Source organism: Photinus pyralis, unplaced genomic scaffold (assembly GCF_008802855.1).
Source record: "Photinus pyralis isolate 1611_PpyrPB1 unplaced genomic scaffold, Ppyr1.3 Ppyr1.4_LG8, whole genome shotgun sequence".
Classification (NCBI taxonomy): domain Eukaryota; kingdom Metazoa; phylum Arthropoda; class Insecta; order Coleoptera; family Lampyridae; genus Photinus; species Photinus pyralis.
The window spans coordinates 14,619,787-14,646,320 of NW_022170819.1; the positions used below are offsets into that span (position 1 = coordinate 14,619,787).

General features: G+C 36.4%; 2 protein-coding genes across 5 annotated transcripts; one reads left to right on the plus strand and one right to left on the minus strand.

Moving 5' to 3' along the window:
- Window positions 1–961: 961 nt before the first annotated feature.
- LOC116177695 (calcium-binding and coiled-coil domain-containing protein 2-like) lies at window positions 962–2,198 on the minus strand. Its single transcript, XM_031496746.1, has 3 exons — window positions 2,010–2,198; window positions 1,773–1,965; window positions 962–1,722 (listed from the first exon to the last, which is right to left on the minus strand). The coding sequence occupies exons 1-3, from the start codon at window positions 2,055–2,057 to the stop codon at window positions 1,142–1,144; spliced, it is 822 nt and encodes a 273-aa protein (XP_031352606.1). The 5' UTR covers window positions 2,058–2,198; the 3' UTR covers window positions 962–1,141.
- A 9,655-nt stretch (window positions 2,199–11,853) lies between these two features.
- Window positions 11,854–21,414, plus strand: LOC116177668. Of its 4 annotated transcripts, XM_031496698.1 has the most exons (6): window positions 11,854–12,173; window positions 12,320–12,399; window positions 12,476–12,955; window positions 13,015–13,401; window positions 18,697–19,255; window positions 20,222–21,414. In XM_031496698.1, the coding sequence occupies exons 3-6, from the start codon at window positions 12,606–12,608 to the stop codon at window positions 21,236–21,238; spliced, it is 2,313 nt and encodes a 770-aa protein (XP_031352558.1). In that variant the 5' UTR covers window positions 11,854–12,173; window positions 12,320–12,399; window positions 12,476–12,605; the 3' UTR covers window positions 21,239–21,414. The 4 variants fall into 4 exon arrangements, with proteins under 4 accessions (XP_031352558.1, XP_031352557.1, XP_031352559.1 ...); XM_031496697.1 differs by having other exon boundaries at window positions 11,854–12,399; XM_031496699.1 differs by lacking the exon at window positions 12,320–12,399 and having other exon boundaries at window positions 11,854–12,288.
- Window positions 21,415–26,534: the final 5,120 nt, after the last annotated feature.

Consider the following 26,534-nt stretch of genomic DNA (forward strand, 5'->3'; position numbering starts at 1 on the left):
TACATTTGTGTGTTATTCTGTGTCTTGAATATTGTAAGGTAGAGTCTATATAAACTACCATTTTCAAATGTCCCCAAAGACTGAAATCAAGCGGAGATAAGTCTGGAGAGCCCCATCTTGCTGAAAGAAACTTTCTTTGTCTATCAGCATGTCTCCATTGTTGCCAACTTGACAATTTCAATGCATTTAAACGACAATAAATTGTTCTGTAGTCAATTTTTGAGAATACTTTATATAACTGTGTTCAAGCGAAAACAAACAATTAAAACGTGAAATGTGTAAAATTCATTCAATTTCCTCTTAGCTACCAAAATGGATATATTTTTTTAATCTAAATTCACCGGTTTTGAAAGCTGTGTATATAAAAAAATTAAATTTGGGATCAATTATGAATTTATGACAGGTCTGTAGTACAAAATACAAAACGTACAATACACTACAGGATCTTTCACGACGACCGTTAGTTACACTTTTTTGGGAGTGTTTGAAATAATTTTCTGAACAAAAATATTTTCAAGATGGCGGTAGTTCTTCTCAGATCGGATGTCGACACTATTGTTTTTATTGCGGAATTTAAATGGCTGTACAACGCTGCTTGTATTTCTTCGTTTAAAATTTGCGTTTTTGCACAGCCTTTACATTTTGTTGGTATAAAAAATAAATAGCTAGGTGGCTTTGATATCTGTCTCATAACATTCGCTTGTTTAAACGGAAGTGCCGCCATCTTGAAAATATTTTCGATAGATCAGAAAATACCTACTTTTATGTGTAAATTAATGTTACCAATGTTTCTATTAATCACCCTATATGAGTTATGTATGAAAGCTTCTCGCATGGTTACATTATAGATTAGGAACATCGAGCTACAAACACTTAAACATTACCATTTCTGAACCGGATTTATACTCCCCTTGACGATTTCTAACTGGATTCGATGGTGCGAACTAAAGAAATGGATTTCTTATGTTAGCACATCCTACATCAATGATTTATTTACTTATAACTTTGTACATAATTTAAATCAAAGTATATACACTGAAACCCTTACAAATAAAAGTGTCGCTTCCATAAAACTATTACAAATATCACATAAATAAATAAAAGTCTACGATTTAAAAAAAATGAAAAAATTAACAAACCTTTACTTGGCAAAGGGGAACGGCGGGAGGGATTCTAACTCACCGAATTCGTCGTCTGTACTTATATTTAATGTGCGATCGAATCGTTTCTTTAAGTTATCACAGGCGCTTTCTAAATTATCCTCTTCGATTCGGAAACTTTTGTAATTGCTGTTGCACTTCGCAACGTGCAACTGTAAATCTTTAAGCTGATTCTGCTGATTAACGACGGTCAATTGTAAATCGGCCGTCAGCTTCTTTAAATCCTCAATGTCGCTGTCGTACTTCTTCGGGTTCTGTTTCGAGATTAAAATTTTGAGTGTGTTTCGTAAAAATTCGTTCTCCTCCCTCAATCGAAGCATCTCGCGATCGCGCTCGATCACGTCGGGTATATTATTGAGGGAGGATGGCGAGGCGTTGCTTAAAGATTTGTAATCGTCCTGCATCGAACTGTCTAGCTTGAGTACGGACGATCTGAACAGCGATTGGTAATTTTTGGTTTTTTCGGAGAATTGGAAGGGTTCGCTGGCGCCGAGCACGTTATTTTCCCCGGATATGAAACAAAACTGATAAATTTCGGAGGTGTTCTTTGGAAGGCATGGTTCTAGAAGAATCACACGAAATAATTTGGTAGTTGGATTTTAAACGACTTACTGTTAAATACTACGAGATTGGCCTCGCTGTCTTTGGGGGCCCACTCAAACAAAATATAATCTTTTATGTACTGCCACCCCAGTCTAAATATAGCAACTCTATCTCCTTCTTGCACCTCATAGTCTGTTAGGTAATATTTACAAATTAGGTCGTCATTATAGGAATATTGATCTTGTACATTGAGAAACTCAACCTAAATGTACATTTCAGTTTATTTATAACAATTTGCGCACTTACTCTAGGAATAATTGTAGAAAAGCAAGACTCTAAGTCGCCACTATTCATATTTATTTACAAAATATTGCTATACGCAACACTGCGAAATAATCGTTTATCTAAAATTAGTGTTTATCAAAATGTCACAACGACAAAGCTGTGCCTGCAAACACAACAAAGAAAATAATCAATAAATATACACAAACAACAAAACAAACGAAATGGTTCGCTTCTTGGATAAGAGAGAGTCGACCGGTTCACAAAGTCTAATGGTATGTTCACAACTAGTCTGCGTGTGAGAATATTTATCCACAAATAGGAATAACAGATTTTACCAGATACGTACCTTCTGAGGTGCCCTCATGAACCATTTATCGTCAGTAATTGTATATAGTTTTGGTCCTAAACTGTTTAATAAATATTGCTATTGCAGGAAATTTGGCAGGATGTTGTTTATTGCCAAGTACATACCTACAACTTTACTTTGGCTGGAACAGTGAATAAGATCTTCTCTTACTAATGAGCAAAGAGGAAATAGTACTCTTTGGTAATGAGGTAGGTTAGGTAGATGCAGCAGTCTCTCAACCATTAGGCGAAGAGGTGATAATATTTCTGCCTGTTGCATTGTGCGATTATGGAAGCAAGAGCACCAGCAGTTTTTAACTTCAAGTAGAGGGTGGTGGAATTTTTTTATACTAACCTAATTGAATGAAATTTCAATTACAAAAAAAACTGTTTAGTTTTTTTTTAAAATAATGTATGCGTTACTATTTTTAAACTCATAGGCATAGGCGGCATCCTAATTTGGTCCATTAACCAGTCAACGTCAAACGTGCGCTCGAAAACGAGTGGCGGTCGAAACCTCCCTCCTACTGTTTACGGCGGGGTGCGGGAAGCATCGGCAAGTGAGATGGGGAATGTACCGCAATTTTACATTGCAATTGCGCCTCTTTACTATTACTCACTCAACGGTCAAATGCAATTAGTACATACAGATCGAAAAAGGCTGTGTCCTTAGATGAATTTCAAGCAATACAAAAAAGAGAGTAATTAAAAATCGAACAGGACTCCATTCCCAGCAGAACAAGACAACAAAAAGCAAGGGAAACATGATATAAAAACTGATGAAGAATGTTTATGTAAAACACATAAAGAATGTTGGGGAATCCAATTGGAAGGGGCTTGAGAGTGATAAAAGTATTGTTGCGAACTTTCTAGAGCGTTATCAAGGCGTTACAAAGTCAGTCACCGGCACTAAAGAAAAAAGATGTGATTCATTCTTTCTCTGAAATTATGGAAACGTTCGAGAGCAATAATGATAACGCCGATCGTAACCAGCCATGAAATTCGAAGCTGGCAAACAAGAAATAAGAGGTAGGTATGATTCAAGATTAGATGCACAGTGTCCGGTAAAAAATGAAATATAAGTTGCAATAGAACTTCGAAAGCAATTGATGTTCTTGACAAAAACGTGAAACGTGATGTGTTATGAGCAAGAAGCTCCCGAACCGTTTGTATCTATTATTGGTCCTACAAAAATCCGACATTCGGCCGAAAATTGCAGTCTGCAAAAACTGGAAGTTTTATAAAACCGTTGGCGGTGCAACGCGAAAACGCAGCAAGTTTTGTAATTTAAATTTGCACGAAATGAAAACCCTGGAGTTTGAGGATGCAAATAGAGCGTTTCGAGGTAATGCGCTCGTGTGCATATCATTGGTACAAAAAAAGAACGAAAATGTATATGAAATAGTGCAAAGTTAATGGAGCAGCACTGGACAAAATGACAAAAACTGGTAAAAAAAGGTCTCTTGCGGCTGAAGTCACCCTGCCGGAGCGTTACGAAAAAGTTGTGATAGCTCGCATAAATGGAAAACTCCAAGAAAGCTGCTTGGGAGTGATGGAATCCAATTATACCAATATCGAGGAATTTTGATTCGCAATTGTACTATAGACTATAGGGAATGATAAACAACCAACGTTTGTTTAGCTGATGAATTTGAACTTCCCAATGAGGATGAAGATTAATGAAGATGTGTTTGCTTTAGAAAAAGGACTTGTCGGCGCGAGAGTAATGAGAGGATGCCCCCAAGGTGGGGTGCTCTCATAGACAACTTTGTCTATGGGTGCTCTCACCACTGTGGAACCAGAGACTTGTTACCACTAGACAGCGCATAGCTCAAGTTGTATGTTGTCAACATGGTAGGCCACCCACCGAACTCGTAAAGGCAAGAACTTTCGCGCTACAATCTTCACTATTTGTTTTTGCTGGGATTATATCGCTGAACTGGGCTAGTTTTTCAGTATTTTTTAAAATTTCTTTGCTGAATCGAAAGCGCACACTTTCTAGGCACATAATGTTCTCAGAAAAGTTTATAAACGGTAATAATGAAATAAATGTAATCTAGTGTGTAAATTTTCGTATGGTATTTTTTACCGGATAGTTACATCTAGGTATAGTTATGTAGAATGGAATGGAAACAGCAGAAAAGCACAAGACTATTTTGAGAAACAATCTTTACGATAGTGTAACAGAGATATGAATTTGTTTATTCGGCGTCTGTCGTACGTCGCGCAGAAATCTGAGAAATCTCCACGGATGTAATTTGTTTTTGGCACTTCAAGATCATATCATCATCATAATCATGTCCTGCAGGCTGCGGTGAATGAACATTCTTTACAATACGTATTCATTACGAAAATAAGAAAATAAACGAAGTAGATGTGAGAATTAGACATTTATACAACAAGTGAGTATTGTTTAAAAGCCAATAAACATCTTTATGTCGATAAGCACATTTCATTTTACCATTGAATAAAATTTTTATGCAATGATTCTAGTTATTTCGACTGGTTATATGTAAGATCTTTGTAAACTGGTTCGCGCTTTGCCTTTACGTGTATGATGTGTTGCCTAAACATGTTGGCAACACTCTTTTATACGCGAGTGGCATTTTATGCGCGGTCATAGAATTTATAGATAGTTATAAATTCAATGGCGCAGTCTTAAGTATAACCATATATATAAGAGAAGAGTATAACAAGTCTCTGTGTGGAACTTGTAAATAGCGTCCTCTGTCGCCTCAACGACAGAAGTTACTATACGCTGTGGTATATACGGATGATGTATCCATACCATTGAATTTATGATAGTTATAAATTCAATGTCCATACTAATAAAATAACGAGCAAATTTAAGGCTGTTCTGTGCAGTCTGATGCAATCAGCTCTCAGAGTAACCGAAGAGTGGTGTAGAAAACCTCTTTGTCCATCAACCCGACCAAAACTTAGCTGGTTTCTTTTACAAGAAAAAGAAAGGTAGGAGCTTCCCCGCTATTCCAAAATCAACTCCAATTATCAGAGTGAAATATCTAGACTAAAGGGGTCGCCACACTGAACGCGGTCTGCCCGCCGCAGGCAATCGCTTGCGATCAGCCGCGCGGTCTATGTCGCACAGGATGCGGTCCATACCGCGGTTCGTAACAAAATTTGATTAGTATAGTCTCGTTCGTTGCTTAGTAAGCATGAATGAATATCAAAGTTCTTTTACTGCCTGAGTGTACCACTCTGATATCTCGTTTCTGATTGGGGACCGCGCGCGATAGACCGCCAGAAACTGTTGGCGAGGCGATCCAAATCTGCCCGCGCGACGGATCGCGAGTGGACAAGCGGTCTACCGCGTCCTATGTGACATGTTTCATAAGAAAACCATAAAACAACTCAACGCGGCGGACCGCCAGCGGCTGCCCGCGCGACAGACCGCGTTCAATGTGGCGACCCCTAAACTGCAATAAACTGAATTGAAAACTCAAACCTCAAAGCGGAAAAAGCAAATAGGGCTTTCTGGTAATATCGCCGAGCAATTGTCACTGGAAACCATCCCTGAGGGCTGACCATGATTAGATCCATGTTCTGTTATAGAGTAATTATCTGGCGGCCTAGAACCAAAATAGACTTCTGGGTCTGCCTCCACTAGAACTCTATGAAGAGAGGCCATATTAGCATCCTTGGGTCTTATACCCCAGCCACACACTCGTCGAGTAGCATGGGAAGTGCGTCATCCTTATTTTTTTAATGACGAGTAGATGTCATCCACCATCTCCGTTAGCGAAGACGACGAGGACGTATCTCTTTTTAGGAAATTGATGTAATATTAGCTATACTAAAAGTGCATAACCAACAGTTTCGACAAATGCGGAGTGAGGCGATTAATTGCACGAGTAAAGCAATGTGTGGGCAAACTATCTACTGTATTCCAGGTGTAATTGCTAGAGGACCCCTAACATTCTAAGTACGTTTAGCCATTGTATTTATAACTACAATGGTTTAGCGCAAGAAAAGTTCTTATGCAGAATATAAAGAACAAAATTATAATAAGAATTTCCAGTGACAGGGCTATCCTGGAGGCTTGGTTACCGTAAAATTACCTCTAGGTTGGTTTCCGAATGTCACCATGCCAGCGACGTAACAAGTCACGTACGTGCGGGCCCTGGTGAAACACCAAACATACGGGCCCCCTCGGTATCATTAAAAAAAGTCAACTTTAACATATAGTACTATAGGGATCGACCGATACCGATATTAATATAGGCCGCCAATGACTGCGATACATTCATATACCTATTTATGGTGTGGCCGGGATAATCGGGAAAACCTGGAATTGTCTTTAATTAGTTCGATTCGCGGATTAATTAATTTGATTCGTAGTTTAATTATTTAATTAATCAATCCGCGAATTAAATTAATCGATCCATGAATTTAATTAATTGGAAATTCTTAGAAATCAAACCGCTAATTAAGTTAATCGACCCGCGGATTACCCTAATTACATGGTAATCTATGTAATTGATGACGTCATCAATTAAATCAAATGTCAATAAAGCTCAAAACCATTCCAATTTTTAATTAATTTATCAAATCAAAAGCCAAATTCCAAGAAAGTCCCGGAAATAATTAAATTATTCCCCGTCCATGTGCGCCACTCCGCAAATTAATTTAATTGACCTTGATTGACCCCACCAATCAAATTCCAGATCGCCGCCAAGGTGAAGATCTTCTACTGACGTGCGCCGCCGTAGTGAAATAATAAACATCGAAAATAATTGACGGTGTGTTCCAATTTCTCGCAACTTAAACGAAATTGAAATCTTCAAAGTATTCAATTTTTACAAAATGGCCGATACGCCGATATTTTTTCGGTATCGGAGTTCGGGCATAGCAATATCGGCAAAAATTCCGTATCGGTCGATCCCTATACATATAGTAGACAGAAAATGACCAGTCCTTTTCCTTACATCAGATATACCGGGTGAATATTCCCAAACCGAAAATAGGGAATTAACATACTAATGACGCCCTTGCTGTTACCCAGCATGCACTGACCTCCCCGTGTACCTCCACCCTCCTGCCTATACGTAACATAATCGCATTCGGGCTCCCCGTGTGCGTACCGGTTAAAATTTTAAAAATTTTGATTTTTCTTCCCTCTGGATCTCATTAAGCATTATTATTATTATGTACTGTGCTATATCATTTTGTAGATAATTTTATGCTGTTTAATTCTCTAGAACAAAATTTTTAAGTAGGAGCAACCGTTTTCAAACTATTCACGAAAAACTAAAAACAGGGACCTTTAACCCCTTCCTCCTCTTTTAGCTCACCCCCGCCCTTCAGTACTTTTAGTATGCTAGTTCAGGATACCTTCCCCTACATCTGTGCCAAAATTGGCTTCTACACATGGTATTGCTTCTACACATGGTATCTTCTACATGATTTTTTCCTCTATTCAGCCTTTTTTGGGCTTCGTTGCCTGGACTATTAAGTCATATGACTAGTAAGACAAAAAGAAGATGCAAACGTCGAAATCAATATCAGTTTATGACAGCTGGCATTAATTTTTTTTGTAAAATGCGGTTCACTGAGGAAATAGTATTTATAATAAACAACGTTTACAGCGGAAATATTTACTCTAGTACGCGATATTTGTTTTCCGATGTCTGTGAAGTTGGCATGGATAAAATAGCCCGGCAGCATCGCAGCATGCTAGATCGTTAGTGGTTTGTTAATGCTCGTTAGTGCCTCATAAGTTAACATAAGGGCTCAAACCGTTTTTTCAAAATAAAATTTTTTTTTGTTCGGGTCAACTTCACGTTTGCCCGGACAATGACTCCAATTTGCATCAAATTTTGTAGATCGTTAGTGCTTTGTTAGTGCTTATTAGTGCTTCATGATTCAACGTTAGGACTCAAACCGTTTTCTCAGAATACTTTTTTATTTGTTTGGACTAACTTCACGCTTTCCCGGACAATGACTCCAATTTGCATCAAATTTTGTAACTCGTTAGTGCTTGGTCAGTGCCTGTTGGTGCTTCATAATTCAACGTTAGGAGCCAAACCGTTTTTTGAAAATAGATATTTTTTTGTTTGGGCCCACTTCACTTTTGCTCGAGCAGTACCTTTCCGATAAATAAAATTGTACCTATACATAATATATCGTACGATTAAATAAATTTAGACATTACAAATTGACATTTGTATCCAAATACAAGAAAGAAAGACATAAAGATGAAAAGATGCAAAACTAAAATAGTTAATGTGAAGAGCAAAATATAGGTAATATTTTCAGGAATTAGTGAAATTATAGTTTATTTTATGCTCCAAATATAGAATTCCACAAAACAAGTTTACCTAACATAAATAGCTAATGTGTACCTACTTAATTACATATCGATATAAAACAACAGAAGCAAATGCAAATATAATTAGAATTGAAACAATCTAAGAGTCTATCTCCATTAATGAATTAATGAAAAGTGTTGTGGCAGTGGTCAAAGTGGCTAAAAAAGAAGGGGTACGATCAGTGCCAACTCCCGTTCTCGAACGTAGGAGGGGGGAGGGGGGGGGGCAAAACACCGCCGAACATAAAAAATATTTATTTATTTTGAAATTGACATTTCAGATTTAATTGTTAAGGCTCTGCGGTATCGGTATCGTTGGCGGTACAAATTCTAAATGTTGTTTTTTTGAGAAAATAAGTTATACGTTGATAATAGCTCTGAAAAAAATCGCGAACATTTGATAACCGTAAAAAATAATTTTTGGTCAGTTTTGCATGAACTTTCTACTTTCCTAACTCGGTTACGGTTGAATGAATGAAGCTGATTTTTTTACAGATTAATGATATGTACTATTCATAACTTCACGGTGTTTCTTTTTTAAAATTTTTCTCTAATTATAAAATATAACTTCTTAACGAATGATGGTTTTTTAACAAGTTACATGTAGTAATTAGAGAAAATTTTTTAAAAAAGATTGACTGTTTTTGAGCAGTCTAACTAACTTATTACTATGTAGGTACACAAAAGTGCAGGACGCAAACATTAGGACGCACACATTTGTGACGCGGACATTAAGACGCAGACATTTGGACGCGGATACGGGAACGCCGAAATTAGGACACCGATCCTAGGCTAGGACTAGACGTCTGCTTATCTACAGTACATTATGCTTGCATTCTAATGTCCGCGTCTCAATGTTCGCGTCCTAATGTCTGCGTCCTAATGTCTGCGGCGCGGCCTAATGTCCGCGTCCCGTTGTCCGCGTCCTAATGTCTGCGTGTTAATGTCCACGGCCTATCGTCTGCGGTCTATTCCCTTTGCGGTATACTGTCTTGCGGTCCAATGCCATAGCGCCGGAATTTCGTTTCAAAGGTAAAAATTTGTTTGGTAAATTTTAGAGCAAACCGTCTTTTTCATAATTTTTACGTTTTGCGTTTTTATTCAGTACTTGACTTTACACATGATATGTAGCAAAATATGTTGTTAATAGTTTTCATCATTTGAAATCGCTTAATGGAACTCTCTCGGAGCACGGAGTGTACCGCGTCGTTCTAAAGGCTTTCTATTGGCCAATTTGAATTATTTTGAAAGTAGTATACATATATTTTGCGGTGACATTAAACCAAGCATTAAACTCCAAATATATAATTCTCAACTATTACATTTAGCAAAATAATTAATTCTACTACTGTTTTAATAAATTATATTTACATTCGTTTTCGTTTTTTTCACCCAACAATGCTGTTTGTATGTTACCACACTGGCAGGCATGCCTTGGTGACAAATGGTCACAGATTTATTGAAAGTATTACCTGTCATCTCTCTTTCCTAGTCTAAGGCTATAGACATATTCAGACTACACTACAGCACTTGATTAAGATAGCAGACTCGTCCTCCATTTTGGAGCCCACTGACAGTCTGTCAGATATAACGCTGAGTTGTTTGCTCGTTATGTTGTGTTATGTTGCCAAGGTAACTTACTGTCATGAGAAGCACGTGTTTTGCAAGCGTCAATTGTCAGTGGGCTCCAAAATGGCGGACGAGTCAGCTGTGGTATACATATATAGTAGCTATAGACTACACGGTCACGTCACCGTCCGGACCGTCAAAATGTGTAAACGAGAATATTTTACGTTTCGTTGACGTTGGGGTAACGGAGCGGTGACGGTACGTATAGATGAATCGCGCTGCATGTCAATGTGAAAAGAGTTACGTCAAAAAGGAAGTTTGTCCCCAACAGGAAAATGTATTTTAAGAAAAAGGTTTGGGTTCTAACGTTGAATTTTGAAGCACTAACGAAGCACTAACGATTTATAAAATTTGATGCAAATTGGAGTCATTGTCCAGGAAAACGTGAAGTTGGCTCGAATCAATAAAAAATTTATTCTGAGAAAACTGTTCGGGTCCTAATGTTAAATTATGAAACACAAATAAGCACTGACCAAACACTAACGATTTACAAAATTTGATGCAAATTGGAGTCATTGACCGGGCAAACGTGAAGTTGACCCGAACAACAAAAATTTTTTATTCTGAAAAAACGGTTTGAGTCCTAACGTTGAATCATGAAGCACTAATAAGCACTAACAAAGCACTAACGATCTACAAAATTTGATGCAAATTGGAGTCATTGTCCGGGCAAACGTGAAGTTGACCCGAACAAAAAAAATTTTTTATTTTGAGAAAATGGTTTGAGTCCTTATGTTAACTTGTGAGGCACTAACGAGCACTAACAAAGCACTAACGATCTAGCATGGTGCGATGCTGCCGGGCTATTTTATCCAGGCCAACTTCACAGACATTTGTTTTCCGTGCCTTTTAATGAGCGTCCGTCTCTGTGAAAACCTATTTCAATTTCCATGGCTTAACATGATTTTGCTAATTGGATTTATTGCCGAAATTTTGATAAAATAATGAGAAATACACCTGAAAATATACTAATTCGTATATCGCATTATAGGTATGAGAAAAAACAATCTTCTTTTGATTGGTGTCATGAACCCTCTAAGTTAACATGGGGAGCAACGACCTGCAAAAAACGTTTTTTCCATGTTAATTATGCCTATGTTCGGTTTTAAAATATTCACCCGGTATATATCTCTATTTTTTGTTTTAAATGGTTAGGGTGAATATGGATGTGGGAACCCCAGTTTTCGACATCGAAAGACCTGTGCGAGCGACGCAACACTCGAAAATACGCAATTTTTTCGATTTTTTGAAAGCGCGACTCTAATAGTTTCCAAGATACAGCCACAGATACAGCGTTTCAAAGCTTCGTAAACTCTTCAGTTTTATAAGTTTTATTCTTACACTATGCTATGGTATGGTATACGAGTAGTCAGAGTAGTGTATTGTATTATAGTGAACCTAATCTCGATGTAGAAGCGTTAATAAATAAGGATATTTTTGCGCTCGTGTTATAAACTAGTAAAGATATACCTAAAGTGCGACTTTGAACTTTTTTATACTTCTGTCAATTGAACTATTTCGGGTTTATGTGTTCAATAAATAACATCTACAACTACATCTGTTATTTATTTAAAAAAACAAAATTTGGAAGGACCCCTCTACTTTCGTGCGAAAGAAAAACCGCTTGGCTCATTCCAATTGAATTCCAAGTAGAAAACTTATTTATTGAACTAGAAATAATAAACTGATATTTAATCATCGTCTAAAGTTACATATAAAACGAACGAAAAAAATAATCGGTTGTTTGTATTCCAAGTAAATAAAACGTCATAGCAATGTGAGTCATACCAACGGATTAAATTTTGCATCCCTACTACGCCTAAAGTTTCCGATGTACTTATATTAAGAAAGTGCTAATGTAGTTTTAACAATTATTCGAGCAGGTAAATAATTTTGGCGTTTCTCCAATTGCCGAATTCGCGAGCGATTTAAAATCTAAATGAATCACTTTCAAGGATTTAGAATCTCTCTCGCTCTGCTGTTAACTTCTGGATGTTGGTAATTATTTCCTGTAATTAACAAATTCTAGAGTAACAGTTGTCAAGTCGAAAGCACAATTTGTATTGTAAATTTTACATAACGTTTATTTTTGGACCAGTTTAATATGAGGTAGGTGTAAAGTGGTATAAAAATATTTTGCTTTTTGTTTGTGTTGAAACATTTACGAAAATAGGCATCTTTGCAGGTCCCAACGTCTTTTTGACTGCTGTTGAGTGGATTGTCCGATCAGAATGCCCGAGTTGATGTAGCGGAGCCTTGTCAAATTACGTAGTGTTTGGTGTGCTGTGCTCTGTCAGTGTCACGTTGTTCTAAACATGTCTGAAGATGGTTTCTCGGATCCTTACGACGAACCCAGCATGGACTTGTTCATCGAGACGCTTACCGGTACCATCTTTGAAATGCGAGTCTATCCTTCCGATACGATCTTAGACATTAAGAAGAAAATTCAGCGTGTCGAAGGCATTCCAATACACCATCAGAACCTACTGTTTCGCATGGAGGTGGTTGAGGATTACAAACGATTGTGCGACATCGGATTGGTTAGTGGCTCCACATTGAAACTTGTGTTGGCTATGCGAGGTGGGCCTATCTCGACACGAAGACTCACGACGTGCGATCATCACTTGATCTTGAAAGATTTAAAAGACTTAATTGAACATACAAGGTATGCGTTGAACGCTTGCCAACAAACCTACGATGCCAATAACGTACTTTTACTTACAGAGAGCAATTGGGAAGCAAATTAAGCGCGGGCACCAAAGTGTCCGTCTTGGTCTTCAAAGATGGCGACATTATAAATTTAATTCGCGTCATCGAAAACGACGACGGCTCCTGCGAAAAGTCGACCTCGACAAAGACCGAATCTCAAGAGAGCCGTCCCTTAGGCGTTTACAATAAATTGCAGGAGAATAACGTGATGCTGGCGAAAATAACCGACCTACGAAAGAGGATGTCGGACGTATCTTTGAAGCGGCACTTTAAAAACAGCAAGCCGATGGAGGTGGAGGAAAGTACGTCGGTCGGTTGTATCGGCGAGAAGCCGGTGAAGGTGAGCGAGGAGGATTTCGAGGAGTTCAAGGAAAAATTGCCATATGCCGATGCCGGTTTGAGGTAGTTATACTTTGTTCCATTAGATTTTGTATTAGTCTTCTTTTTCCATCCGGAAACAGCTGATCTCGACTTGCTCTACCTGGGGTTACTCCACATTTTAATTACAACTGCGCAACTGAACATAGCTCTGAAATTTGTGCAAAGTGTCCACAAGACGTTTCAAATCTGTGTGTTTGCTTTATTTGATTTCTATTTTGAATGGCTGTATTTACCCCACCCGAGAGGGTGGAAAGTGGGAAATTATGGCATGTAAACTTTGTTATTCGCAGAAGCATCTGTACATATTTTATTCCTTGCGCTGCTATTTATAACAGAAATAAATATTTATTACAATCTTGTTTTTTGTTTATGTTAATCATGAAAAATTATGTTAATGAAACTTTTATAGGTTCTGTTAATAATGATTTAACCTTTTTTTTGTTCCCATATTTGATGATAATGATTGTTTAAATAAACTTATTCTTTTTTTAATGTTTATTTCTTTATAAATAGCATCACCAGAAATAAAATATTGTACCAATAATGGTGGAGGTGCTATTACAAGTAATAAATATGTTAGGCATAGTGACCATTGTGAATAAACTGAATCTGATCTTCTCCATCGGGGGAGGGTGAAATATAGCTTGGTAGAAGGATCCCAACAAATGGTGACATGACGCAATGGCCTGGGTAAAAAATATTAATGTACTAAAAAAAATGAAGTAGGCCACTGACCACAAGTACGTAGGTTGTACTAAACTTGTTATAAGTAATTTTGGATACCATACAAGGCTTCTTTAACAAAAATGTTGTTTTAAATATACAGGGTGGTCATTATGTATAGTATATATCTTGGTAAATCTCGAATGGATTCAAAATTTTTATATATGAAACTTGTTTTTAACATTTGATAATAAGGCAGCATTCAGTTGTTTATATTTCAGAAAACAAATGAGTAACGAAAGACAATTCGTTTTTTTAAGTGTTTTGATAGTGATTTTTGCTCTTTCCGATGATATAACATGTTAGTGCCCTAATACAAGAAAATTTTTCAAAAAAACGTATTATAATCACATCAATAACATTAATCTAGATATCATACATCAAAATAAAACAAATGAATGTTTAATAACAAACGTACATGTTCATTTGTTTTATTTTGATGTAGGGTATCTAGATTAATTTTATTGATGTGATTACAATAAGTTTTTTTGAGCATGTGTTAGGGTACTTAGTACTTACATGTTACATCATCGAAAAGAGAAAAACAAATCTGTGTCAAATGAGCCTAATCAAAAGTTGCACTACCATGTAAAAAAATTCAATTGTTTTTAGTTAACCATTTGTTTTCTGAAATAAAAACAACTGAATGCTGCCTTATTATGGGAAAAAAAATGTTAAACAACTTTCATATAGAAAAATTTTGTATACATTGGATATTTGCCTAGATACGAGTGTATACTATATTCCATACATAATGGGTATCCGGTATATTAAGTGTTCCAGATAAAATTTCCACCCTGTATCCAACGCCAATGGCCTTTGATGTCACAACTAATTGTACTGCCATGATATCTCGTTTGTACAAATATAACAACGTACGGACTAGGTAAATATATAGGGTGTCTTAAATTGAGTAGGATAACATGGTTATCTTTGTTATTATTATACTTACACATTCGGTAAAATTGCTATGTTGATGTTATATTTTGAAAAAATAAATCGTTTTGTAGATAATTGCAAAAAAGTGAAACTTGCCATTCTTAAAAAGTTCAAGTCTCAAAGAGAGATATCGATAAAAGTTTCAAATAAAAATTGATGGGATAAATTCAATGGACGTAGAAAAAAATGTTCAAAATGTCTGCTTTCGAGATATTAACATCAACTTCCTTATTTTAAGTGGATGCCATATTGGATTTTTACTCAGTTTGATACAGTTTTTTTTCTCTTTCTCTCATAATAAACATGAATAAAATTACAATTTTCATTTTTTCTTCATATAGTTGGCCATGGAAACAGCAAGAAATTAACATTTTGCAATGTTACAATTGTCTGGCCGGCCAGCAGTTTTATTAAAGAATTAATTAACATAAAAAAAGCCTGGAAGCTGACTTCTCTCATCAGAGACCCCTTCGCTGCTGATATCTTGACAACTGAAGGTCACACTAGGTTCATTGGATGCCGCCGGCGGCATCTAGGTGAGCGTTGAGTTTTTAGCGGAGGCCCGCATCCTGGTGGCACTTGTTCTTGAATAAAGATGTCATTTAAATACGCTAACACTAGAACATGCACGAGTTACCGCTTGACGATACATAATCAAAAGTGCCAAAGCGGTGACATTACATTTGATATGGTTACTGGCTTGCTAACTTTGAATTTCATGCCATTCAGTTCATAAATGGCCACGTTTGAGGTTTTCATATTCTCTTTGTCGGTAACTAATTACGCATCATAAAGTTTAAATCATAATATAAATATAAAGTAAAGGTTACATTGTAAAATGCCAATTAGGCCTCTCTGTTAGGTTTTGTTTCCATGGCCAACTATGAAGAAAAAATGAAAATTGTAATTTTACCCATGATGATTATTATTATTATTTGAATGGTTAGAAAGAGAAAAAAACTGTATCAAAGAAAAAATCCTACATGGTCGTTCATTTGAAATAAGGAAGTTGTCAATATCTTGAAAACCGCCATTTTGAAAAATTTTTTTTTGTATTTCCATTGAATTGATCCCATCGAATCTTGCAACTTTTATTTGGAACTTTTTTCGATTGCTCTCTTTGTTATTAAAATATTTAAATTTGAAAAATGGCAAATTTTCATTTTTTTTAATTATCTACAAACGATTTATTCTTTCCAAAATATCGCATCGGAATATCCATCAGCATCAAAAACTATACAACTTGGCCGTTTTAACTGAATCTGTAAGTACATATTATAATAACAAAGGTAGCTATGTTATCCTACTCAATTTAAGAGACCCTGTATTTATTTCGCTTTTGCCCAATTACAGAGTGGCCGCATAATGCTTTTTAGAGGTGCCCCTGAAGAAAGTCTTGAGGTGGTCCATTTGTGCCCCCTAGTAGTCCAGTCGTATTAGGGTATTACCTAAAAAACGGTATAGCAGGCGGTTTATGACAACGAACTTTATGTGAAGAGCCTCCAGGTGCCGCTTATTAACGCTAGATCTTTGGCTTGCCCCAGGATCCAGACAGCTGCCTTCCAGAACCATGGAAGATCTTCCTGGACAATCTCAAGATGTGCAGTCTCCCACAACGGTGGAATTGTGTCAATCACCGTTTTCATCCACTTAACGAGTGGTTGTCACCTATTAACCCATACAACCTTCTCAAAGATTTAATTTGTGAACAGTGTAATTGCGCTATTCACAATAAGCAAAAGTTAAAGCGCCATATTCACATTAAACGATGTGACGTGCACTTTGTGGGATTAGGTAGGTATGCCACAAACAGTAAGAATAATTTAAATCATAATTTATTAAAGCACGAGACATTGAAAAAAAACATTGTTGATTTTGTGGTCAGTGTAATTATCCCAAGAATAAGCAAAGCTGTTTCAAAGAATAATCGACGTAATGGAATGTCGGCGACTTGTACGAGTGTGCTAGAAATTGAATGATAAATCATGATCTTTATTTGTAATTAGAAAATTTCAGACCTCTGAACTAGCGAAAATTCCCGTTTTTCGTTTATTGGTTTTGTATAAATTTTAAGTTCCAGATAGCCCTTCATGAATTCTGATGTTTTTATAATGAAGTTTTAAACTCAATTTAACACAATACATATACAGTGTGTCCCAGGTAGAAACCACCATAGGGAACCAGCAATGTATTTTTTCGCGAATGATCCACGAGGCATTTGACATTAGCGTTTAGCTCTAATCTCAGGCAAGCGCAATGACGTACGTTGAACGCGAGCTTCAAATACATATCAAAGGCCTCGTGGATCCTTCTCGAAAAAATACATTGCTGGGTCCCTATGGTGGGTTCTACCTGGGATACGCCCAAACGGGTTTTTTAGTTACATTTTTATAAGACAGATTCGGAAACAATGGACCCTTGAATTTGGCTGTTTGAAGTAATGAAATTACAGAATAAAATTCTTGAACAAACGAAAACGAGACTTGAATTTACACCAAATTCAATAGGCCATGTACGGTATGAATCATACCGATTAGGGTTGCCATCTCAAAACTCTGCCAACTAGGATAGGAAGCGTGAAAACCCCGGATTTAGGGATTATAAACCCGGACATATTAACTGAATTTTAGAAAAAACATTGTCTAAAGAAATAGTCTTTGAAATTCTACTTTATTTTTCTCACTGACTATACTGTTTCAAATTCAATAATAGTATAAAGGAACAAGGGATTGAAAAGAGTTTTTTTTCCTGAGAGAATGGTTTAAATTTAATATTTTTTAAAATATTTTTAATGAAACAAAAACTAGTTTAATCCAGTGTTGTTTATACTATTTTTACCAATACCGATCGATTTAAATCCATTTTTCCATGAATTGTTTACAAGAAAACAAAAATGAGGGATTAAAATTTTTTTAATCTCTAGGGATTAAAATTACCTGTTAATGTACAAAAATTAGGGATTAAATTCAATAAAACAATGTAGGTATTGGAAAAATTCTTTTCTTTGGTCTACTGTTATGTCACTAGTGAAAATATTCTTTCAACGTTGGCATTATGAGCAGGAATGCAAAAAAAGCACCAGACAATTTTCAATAACTCCAAGTTTAATGAGGATTCTGTGTTTTAAAAAATTGTAACCAAAGCTAATTGGCGCCTTAAAAGTTTATCTTGTTTTGACAGAAACTCATAGATATCTCAGTAGCCTAAAACCCGGACTACCAATGAAACCCCGCCCGGGCGCCCTCTAAACTAGGACAAATCCGGAGAAACCAGGACGGACGGCAACCCTCGTATGATCGAAGACAAAAGCTGATGGAAAACCCCTGCGTAAAAATAACACATATTTCGTTGACTCCAATCGACCAGATAAATATCAGAGGGTTCATTTTCATATTTAACTTCAATAATTGTAATTGGGTTTTTGAGAGAAATTGCATTAATTAGGTTGAATGCACTGATCAAAAGTGAAAATAACAAATTGTAATTAAATACATGCCTATACTATTCCTGTTGAAAAACCCTTTATAAGCAAAACACTTATTTTGATTGCGCAATGGCGGTGGAAATAAGAAAATACGTATCCACTTTAATGTTCTTTTAAATCTAATTTTTGCAAAGCTCCCGAATTGCCATTTATCGATCGGATCTTTACAGCTATCGACTGCTGCGCCAATTTAGGAAGGACGCGGAGAGTCTTTTAAAATTGCACGAGAGTCAGTTTGACGAGGACGAAACAGAAGACAGCGACGACCTGGACGAAGCGTTGAAAGTTTGCGAGGACTCGATCGCGTTGAAGGAGAAGCACAGAGGAAGGAATAGCTTTTATAATATACTGTTTCAAGATCCCTCGCTGAGGCCGGAGAAACCCATCAGGGCTTCGCACGGCAAATCGAACGGCGAGCCTTCCGTTTCGACTACGTTTTCGAACGCCGCGCGAGAGCGATCTAGAGGTAACGAAGCTAGGGAGAAACATATGGATGGCTTATCGGACGACGGCTCTGTACTGTCGCCGTTGTATAATCGATATGGTCATAAGTACGAAAGTAAAATTACTTTGCCCGATATTACTTGTGATCTGGAAATTTCGCCGCCCACATCCGCTTCTTCTATAGCAGAGTCTATAGCTATTATAGACGACGATAACGAAAATGAGGAGAAGGAGGTGCTATCTCCGATCGGGGTGCCTTTTGCTGGAACTATGTCCATGTCTAAGGTAGTATACTTGGTTACCGTTTGTGCTCTCTTTATTTCCTTCATGTTTAACTTCTCTGCTTTCTTAACAGTTGTAAATACGTGTAGAGTAGACATTGCTTGCTTCCGTAACCCACTTGTGGAGCTGAATATTGATTGACCCTTCTTGTAAGTTTAGAGATGATCGTACTAGCCAGTCGGGCATCTCTTTCTCTGCTTTAAATAAAAAATGCAATTCCAGTTATTTGGACCAGAACCATTTAGCGTAACCAATTTCGGTAGGTATTTTGTATTGAAAGCAGTATCAATATAAAAATAGATTGTGAGACATCTATACTTTTAGGGTTTGTGAACGTTTTCATGAAAATTGTTCTCAATCCGTAACTCTTTGTCGATTGTGCATATAGCATCCGGGTTGGCATTCCCGTTGGATAAAGTCAACTTCAAAAGGAAATTCTGAATTACAAACAAGTGGAATCAGGAATGAACTCACATGACTTCTGAATCTTCAAACGTCATTTCCCTATGATCGTAAACTGAATAATTTGGAGACCGGACGACCTGCGTGCGCACTTTTATGAAAACATTTATCGCTTTCCACTTCCATATTTCGTAAGACGTGTACTTTCACGAAGTTAAGCACGGACGTAAACAGATGTTATCAATTGTTCTGTTATCGGAAATACATTAAATTTATCACACCTACACAAATTTATACAAAAATGCCTTAAAAGATAATAAAATTTAACAAAGAAACACCTGCAAATTTCATTCAATTTAAACGTTTTATCAAATTAAATGTGTGTCCATCTGGCCTACATTATTCTAATTAAGCACGAAAATTATGCTTTAGGTATAATCGCCCAAATGTTGTCTCACCATCTATTTACACTGTGGTAATCATGCGTGGTATTTATTAAAATGACAAAAATGCGCTTTCGATTAAACAATATTTGACACGTAATTTAAAATTGACATTTCTTACCAGGTACCTGCTCACAACAGTGTCCGTCTGACGCCGCTCTTACTACAAAACAGCAGCGATCGGCCGAAAAGTAATCCCGACGCGGTCAATTTGGAAGAAAAGGCACAAGAAATCTGTGATATTTTTAGTGGCGGCGAAGCGACTGAGAACTTTAGTACTAAAAAATTAGGACTCTTGAAACGTTGGCAAAGTGTCGACTGTTCCTCGGAGGAAGTGTGTAACTCGAGTGGTGCGAGGAACGCGATAAACGTTAAAGAAAATAGTGATAGTTCAGACTATGTAATTGACCGTAACTGCTACGTACCTTCCATATTCTCAACCAGTCCCAGTACGTCCCCAAAGAATGATCGCATCAGCGACTTATACTTTGGGAACACATTAAGCTCGGATAAAATATCTAGGTCACCACTTTATCGTAGGTATTCCCAGATTGGTAATTCGTCCACGGAAATTGGCAGTAACGAAACAATCTCCAAGTTCAGTGACAATCACAGCAGGGGAAAATTGCACAGTCTATCTTCCACGTGGGGGCCTTTAAATATAGAGTCTAGGCCTAAACATAACAATGAAACTAATACAAATTGTGATAATCTACTAAATATTCAACCACTAACCGGAACGCTGTATAACATTCTAAGCAGTAGAGGTGAGAATAGAATGGAACTAAATCCTCTACGAATTAGAAGCGACGAGGAATCTAAGGTACTCGCGAGTGAATTAAAAGGATTATGTTCGGTTTCGATCGACGGCGACCGTAAAACAATTAATAAAATAGAGGTGGACACAACAAAACTTGAAAACTTACCCGCAATAATAGATAAAAAAAGAATGCGGTGCGGTGAGTGCAATAAACGATTGAATATTACGAACATGTATCACTGTCGATGCGGCGGTATTTTTTGCGGCCAGCATCGATACTCGGAGGTGCACCGTTGTAATTACGATTATAAATCTGAAGGACGCAAACTAATTGAACAGCAAAATCCCGTAATTGTTGCCGATAAACTAAATAAATTATAAATTCGTGTGAGTGCGCTGAAATTTGTGTGTGCCTACTTTCCTCGTATATATTGGTTAATTGTTAGTGTTTTTCTTTTGGACTTGATTATTATTTTATTGTATTTACACCTTTTCTTTTTGTATATATTTAAAACTGAAATTAATAAAGCTTAAAATAATGCATTCACACAACCAAACAGGATAGTATATTTTGCATCTTCAATAAATGGTTGCATGCGGGAAGAAAAGCCTATAATCAAATTTACTCTAATTAGGGACGTAGTTGCAAAACAGTAAATGGAGGAATATGAGGTGTCAATATTTTCAACTTATTTGACACGCAGCTTTTATATTTTTTCTTTGTAGTGTAAGCACCAATCCGACAACTGATCTTAGAATATTCCAAGTGCCAAAGGAACGCTTCAGCTATTTTTGAGTTCTGGTTATAGTTCTGGATAGCTCCTCGAAACCTATGTGATAAATCTTGTAACAAACACATTTAAAGCTTTTTTTTTAAATATTCCAAGTGGCAAGAGAATATTTGGGACCATTTCTTGGTACAATTTTTCAGTTATTAGAGTTCCAGATGAAACATTTACGCAGGCGACTTATAACAAGAAAACTATGGAACCACCAAGAAATACAAAACGGATTTTCTTGTGCAGCGTTGGAGTTTTTACTAGATTTCGGGGTAGCCCAGTTTTATATATTTATAATCAAAAATGTGAGATTTTTCATATTTGAAGTGCTAAAGGATAGTTATAAATCAAAGTAGCGTGTTTTAACCTGACATAACACACAGATACAAGAAATAAATCAATTACGCCAATATTATGCAAAAATTAAACATCTTATATTGTACAAGGCAGGGAAACCAGAAGTAGATAAATCAGACTATGCTTGATTAAAGCGTTGATGAACTAAAAGAGATAATGAAGGAGGTAGTAATCAAAATCGTACGTTATTTATTCGTGGGAATGCTATGATCAATCAATGATTAAAGTGCATTTTTCGTATTACAGATGAGATCAATATTTTATTATTAGCTATAGTCTTGGCTATAGTTCAAAACGACATGTCAAACTTTTATGAAAAGCTTTCATGGCTCTGTTCCGGCATCGGCTACCATTAATTCAACACGAAAAAGTGCTGGTGAGAATGCAAAAAGTCTAATTATAGGTTATAGTTAAAATCGATTAATTAGAGAGTTTCCTTTCTTGTATTGCTACAGCACAAGAGCTGCAGTCCGCACGAGGTGAAAAAAGAGCATATATACAGGCCAAAATTGCAACTGTATGAGGGGTTCCACCCTGTATATACAACTTACGATACGATGCACATATTTTTGAGAGTTGGCAACCACGCAATTTCTAGGTGGGAAAAAGCGGCCTGCGCCATCTAGAAAGCACGAACGTTGGTTTGTTTCAAGGTTGTTTTATTAGAAATAAAATAACCTTTTGTTTTTGTTTGGCATTGTCTAAAATGACGGTCGTGAACGCGTCCCTCCATAAATGTTTGTTGTTATTTTGTGTTATTTAATGCAGGTAGTAATCTTTGCATTTCTTTATAATTATCGTATTTGTGATTTGTATGCAGCATTTTATATTTTTGTGAGTTTCAATATTTTTTTTGACTTGATTTAACCTTAATGCAGAATCACATATCTGATACCGTTATCCTTTTGTTTGTAATTGTTTACGTTTCTGTTGTAATGGTTGCGGAATTTATGTTTATTTGATGTTGATTACTTGGTCTTGTCCCTGAAGTTACATTCATATAAATGTTGATCATTTTATTTTAATATATGTGGAAATTACCGAGTTGTTTGATGTATGTACTGACTACCTATTGACGTCTACATGCTACTTATTTTTGTGATGTTATAATTTTATGTTACGCATTCACATCATTACAAACAATTAATTTTACTACACAATTTAATATTAATTTGACGGCTGGTTTTTTTATTGGTAAGTTCTTTTTTTCCCAACCTATTTCTATTTTTATTCGGTGTACTACCATTTTCAAAGTTTATTTTTGCAATGTAGGTAATTTATTTTGGATTAAATTTCCAAGCTTTTACAATCATAATAATCACGATAATTATTAAACAAACTTTTCACAATTTCAGTGTTTTATTTTATGTTCCTTCTCCACTGTGCTTCAGGTCATAGCGTTGTTTACAACTAACGTAAGAGGGCCCTGCCGTAGAGGTTTGATCACGTGCTACTTTTCAAATTTAAGCGGGATTTTGTTTAGTTTTGGAGGGATTACTCATTTGGGTGGCCATTTTTAAACGTTGCCGGGTACATTATTTCCGTGTTCTTGTAGTGTAACTTGGAGGTTAAGTACGCTACATGTATTCGGTGCTTTCTCCACAAAATAACAGCCAATTCATACACGACAATTGTTTTAAGATTGATTTTAATTTGAGCTCGTCTTAAATTTATCGGTGCAAACAGCCATTAATGATATAAAGACATGTACGGGTGGCCCAAATTGGACACTTTTATGAAACACCCTTTATTTTAAGAGATACGAAAAAATGGACCTAGGTGTCTGGAGCCCAATTTTAAAGAGACAATTACTGGCGCAAACAGAATTCCGCTATCACTAATCGTTTGACCGCTAGAGGGCGTTTCTCGAATTTAGACGATTTCCTTAATACCCTATAACTTTCTTACTATTAAAGATAATTGACTTTGGCAAAATCTTTCTTAAGAGCACTTTTTTATGTACAATCCATTGCGATACACAGTTTTTATACAGGGTGTTTGCGCCATTTCTTATTAAAAAATAGTGATATTTAGGTATATTTTTGAAATCAGAATACCTATCAAATGACACAAAAAGTAAAGATGAATTTCCTAAGAAAAAACAAAACTAATGATGGTTAACCTGAGGCGAAACGTCTGACTTAAAAAACGAAAAAAAGATGGCAGGATTGCTTAAAACGGCAATTTCTTGGTTACTTGTATTATTTGTTTATATATATTATATGACGATGTTTTATTCGCACGTGTTTTTTTACGTTCTTTGTTTTTTGTGTGTTATATGAAATTAAAAATATTTGAAAACTAATAAACATTTCCAAACAATCAACAAATTGTTTTTTACACAATCCTGCCATGTTTTGTTCGTCATGGAAACCTAGATGCCTACAATAAAATCATTTTAATGTATTAAATGCAATAGGTATTCGAAATAATATTTAATACAATTATAATAAGTGATACATCAAAATTTAGGAAATTTTACTCTCTTTTCAAAAACTCCAAAATATACAGGCTGATTCAGATTCGAGGGCCACCGTGGGGATCTCGGAAACTATGAGAGGTAGGTAGGTACCTAGTTTAAATTTGGCAAAGTTGCATATTTTGATATCGACAAATCGTTATTTTTTTTTATTTGCCACATTTTTAATTAACTACATGCGAAACTAGACCACTCACTAGTAGGCGGGAGACACTTTACTGTTCGACAATTTTGCGCCTTAACTCATCAAGTGTGCACACAGCGAATTTCGTGGAATTCTCTCTATTTTCGTTGTCTGGCCAGAATTGCAGTGGAATTTTTTTTTCGAATTTTCAAAAACTAATTTCATATTCGTGATTTTCATGTTTAAAACATCGACATATAATAAATGGACTGCGCCTGCCAATGCTAAGACCGGATACTGCAGGTGAGAGAGAAGGGAAAACTAAGAGGGCAAGCTGTCCCTTACGGTTACGGATCTGATTGGTTCTTTCAACAGGAGCGATTGCGATCGCATTCAAATTAAATTGAAAGAACCAATCAGTTGCGTAACCGTAAGAGACAGCTTGCTCTGTTAGTTTTTCCTTCTCTCTCACCTGCAGTATCCGCGCTTATCATTGACACGCGCAGTCCATTTATTATATGTCGATGGTTCAAAAACCCCCAGATAAAAAAATCTTTGAAATTTGAACCCCCATTTAGGGGTGCGCCCATTGGTGGTAGGAATTTTGAAAACAATTTTGCAAAATCGGAAAGGGTACCTATACTCGAAAACCTCTTCAAAGACTTGCCACCAGTGTTTCTAACTTGCAAATTTCACCACTTATTTGTGGGGGTGGCTCCCAAACAAAACACGTTGGACCCTCGGTTTATTTGGATAAAGTGCTTGTTTCTTACATACTTATAAGTAACACCCTGTATATTTGGTCATTTGTTTAAATTTGTGGAAGCTATCGAATGGTTTGATGTTTGTGAAGGGATGGGAAATATTGTAACCATCAAAATAGTTACGATATCTACCGCTGTGATTGATTTCGAATCTGTTAACTGTACGTAGGCTGCAAGAGGCACAAATTGCAAGTGCCAGGGGTGGGATCTTGCTAACAAAACTCTTCAGTATTGAATCTACAGAATCTACATTTTGGGGTCTATAAGTCTCTAAATTTTTTTATATACAAAGTTATAATCAGAAAACAGGTTTCTAAAACATTCCATCCAAGAAGTGTCGAAGTATTCTTAAAATAAAAAATGCCTACCCAAAACCAAAACTGTATGTGGAACCAAAATTATAAGATTTCCTATCAAGTAATGCGGTATTTTATTGAACTTTTGAAGCTGAATTTGGATTACCACCAATTACCAATTTGCATTGAATTACCCAAACATATAGATTTACTTGCGAATTACTCGAAAGGGAAGTAGGTACTTCGAAGTAAGAGGGTACAAATTTTCTAAAAGGAACCCTTCGCTGGTGACCTTTGAAGAAATCTAAGCTTGGTTTTCTTTTTAAGCGAGTTGTTATATTTGCCTAAAAATTTGCAAGTGCCATCTATTCCAGGTCTCAATGGTCTAGGTAGGTACCAGCAATGAAATGGAGGCGGGCTATTGATCTGAGTTGTCAAAACTGTAGATTAATTATTAATCTCGGTCTCGCCAATAAGGGGAAATGCATCAGTAAACGCTCCTTGTCTAAGATTTATAATTACAGGTATTACCTACTTGTTAATCGTATAGTTGTGGCAAAAAAGCATCTACCTAAGAAAATTGGCATAGGTACCCGCTGATAAATTCGTTCAAGGAATGTTTATCCGACGAACTACCTAGAACTAAAGCCGATTAAACGGGTGAAAGTCCTAAAATGCGATTAGCATTTAAAATTAAATTAGTGGATTGTTCCAAGGCTGCCAAAGAAAATGACCATCTCCGTACAAGAGTTCGGAATACCTCAGCAGAGGTGAACGTATGGGAATATCTAAGAAACCCAAATGAAGTTATTACCTGCTTTATTCTCACTTAATTAGCGCCTAAAATTAAAATTGCAAATACTTCTTAATGGCGGAGA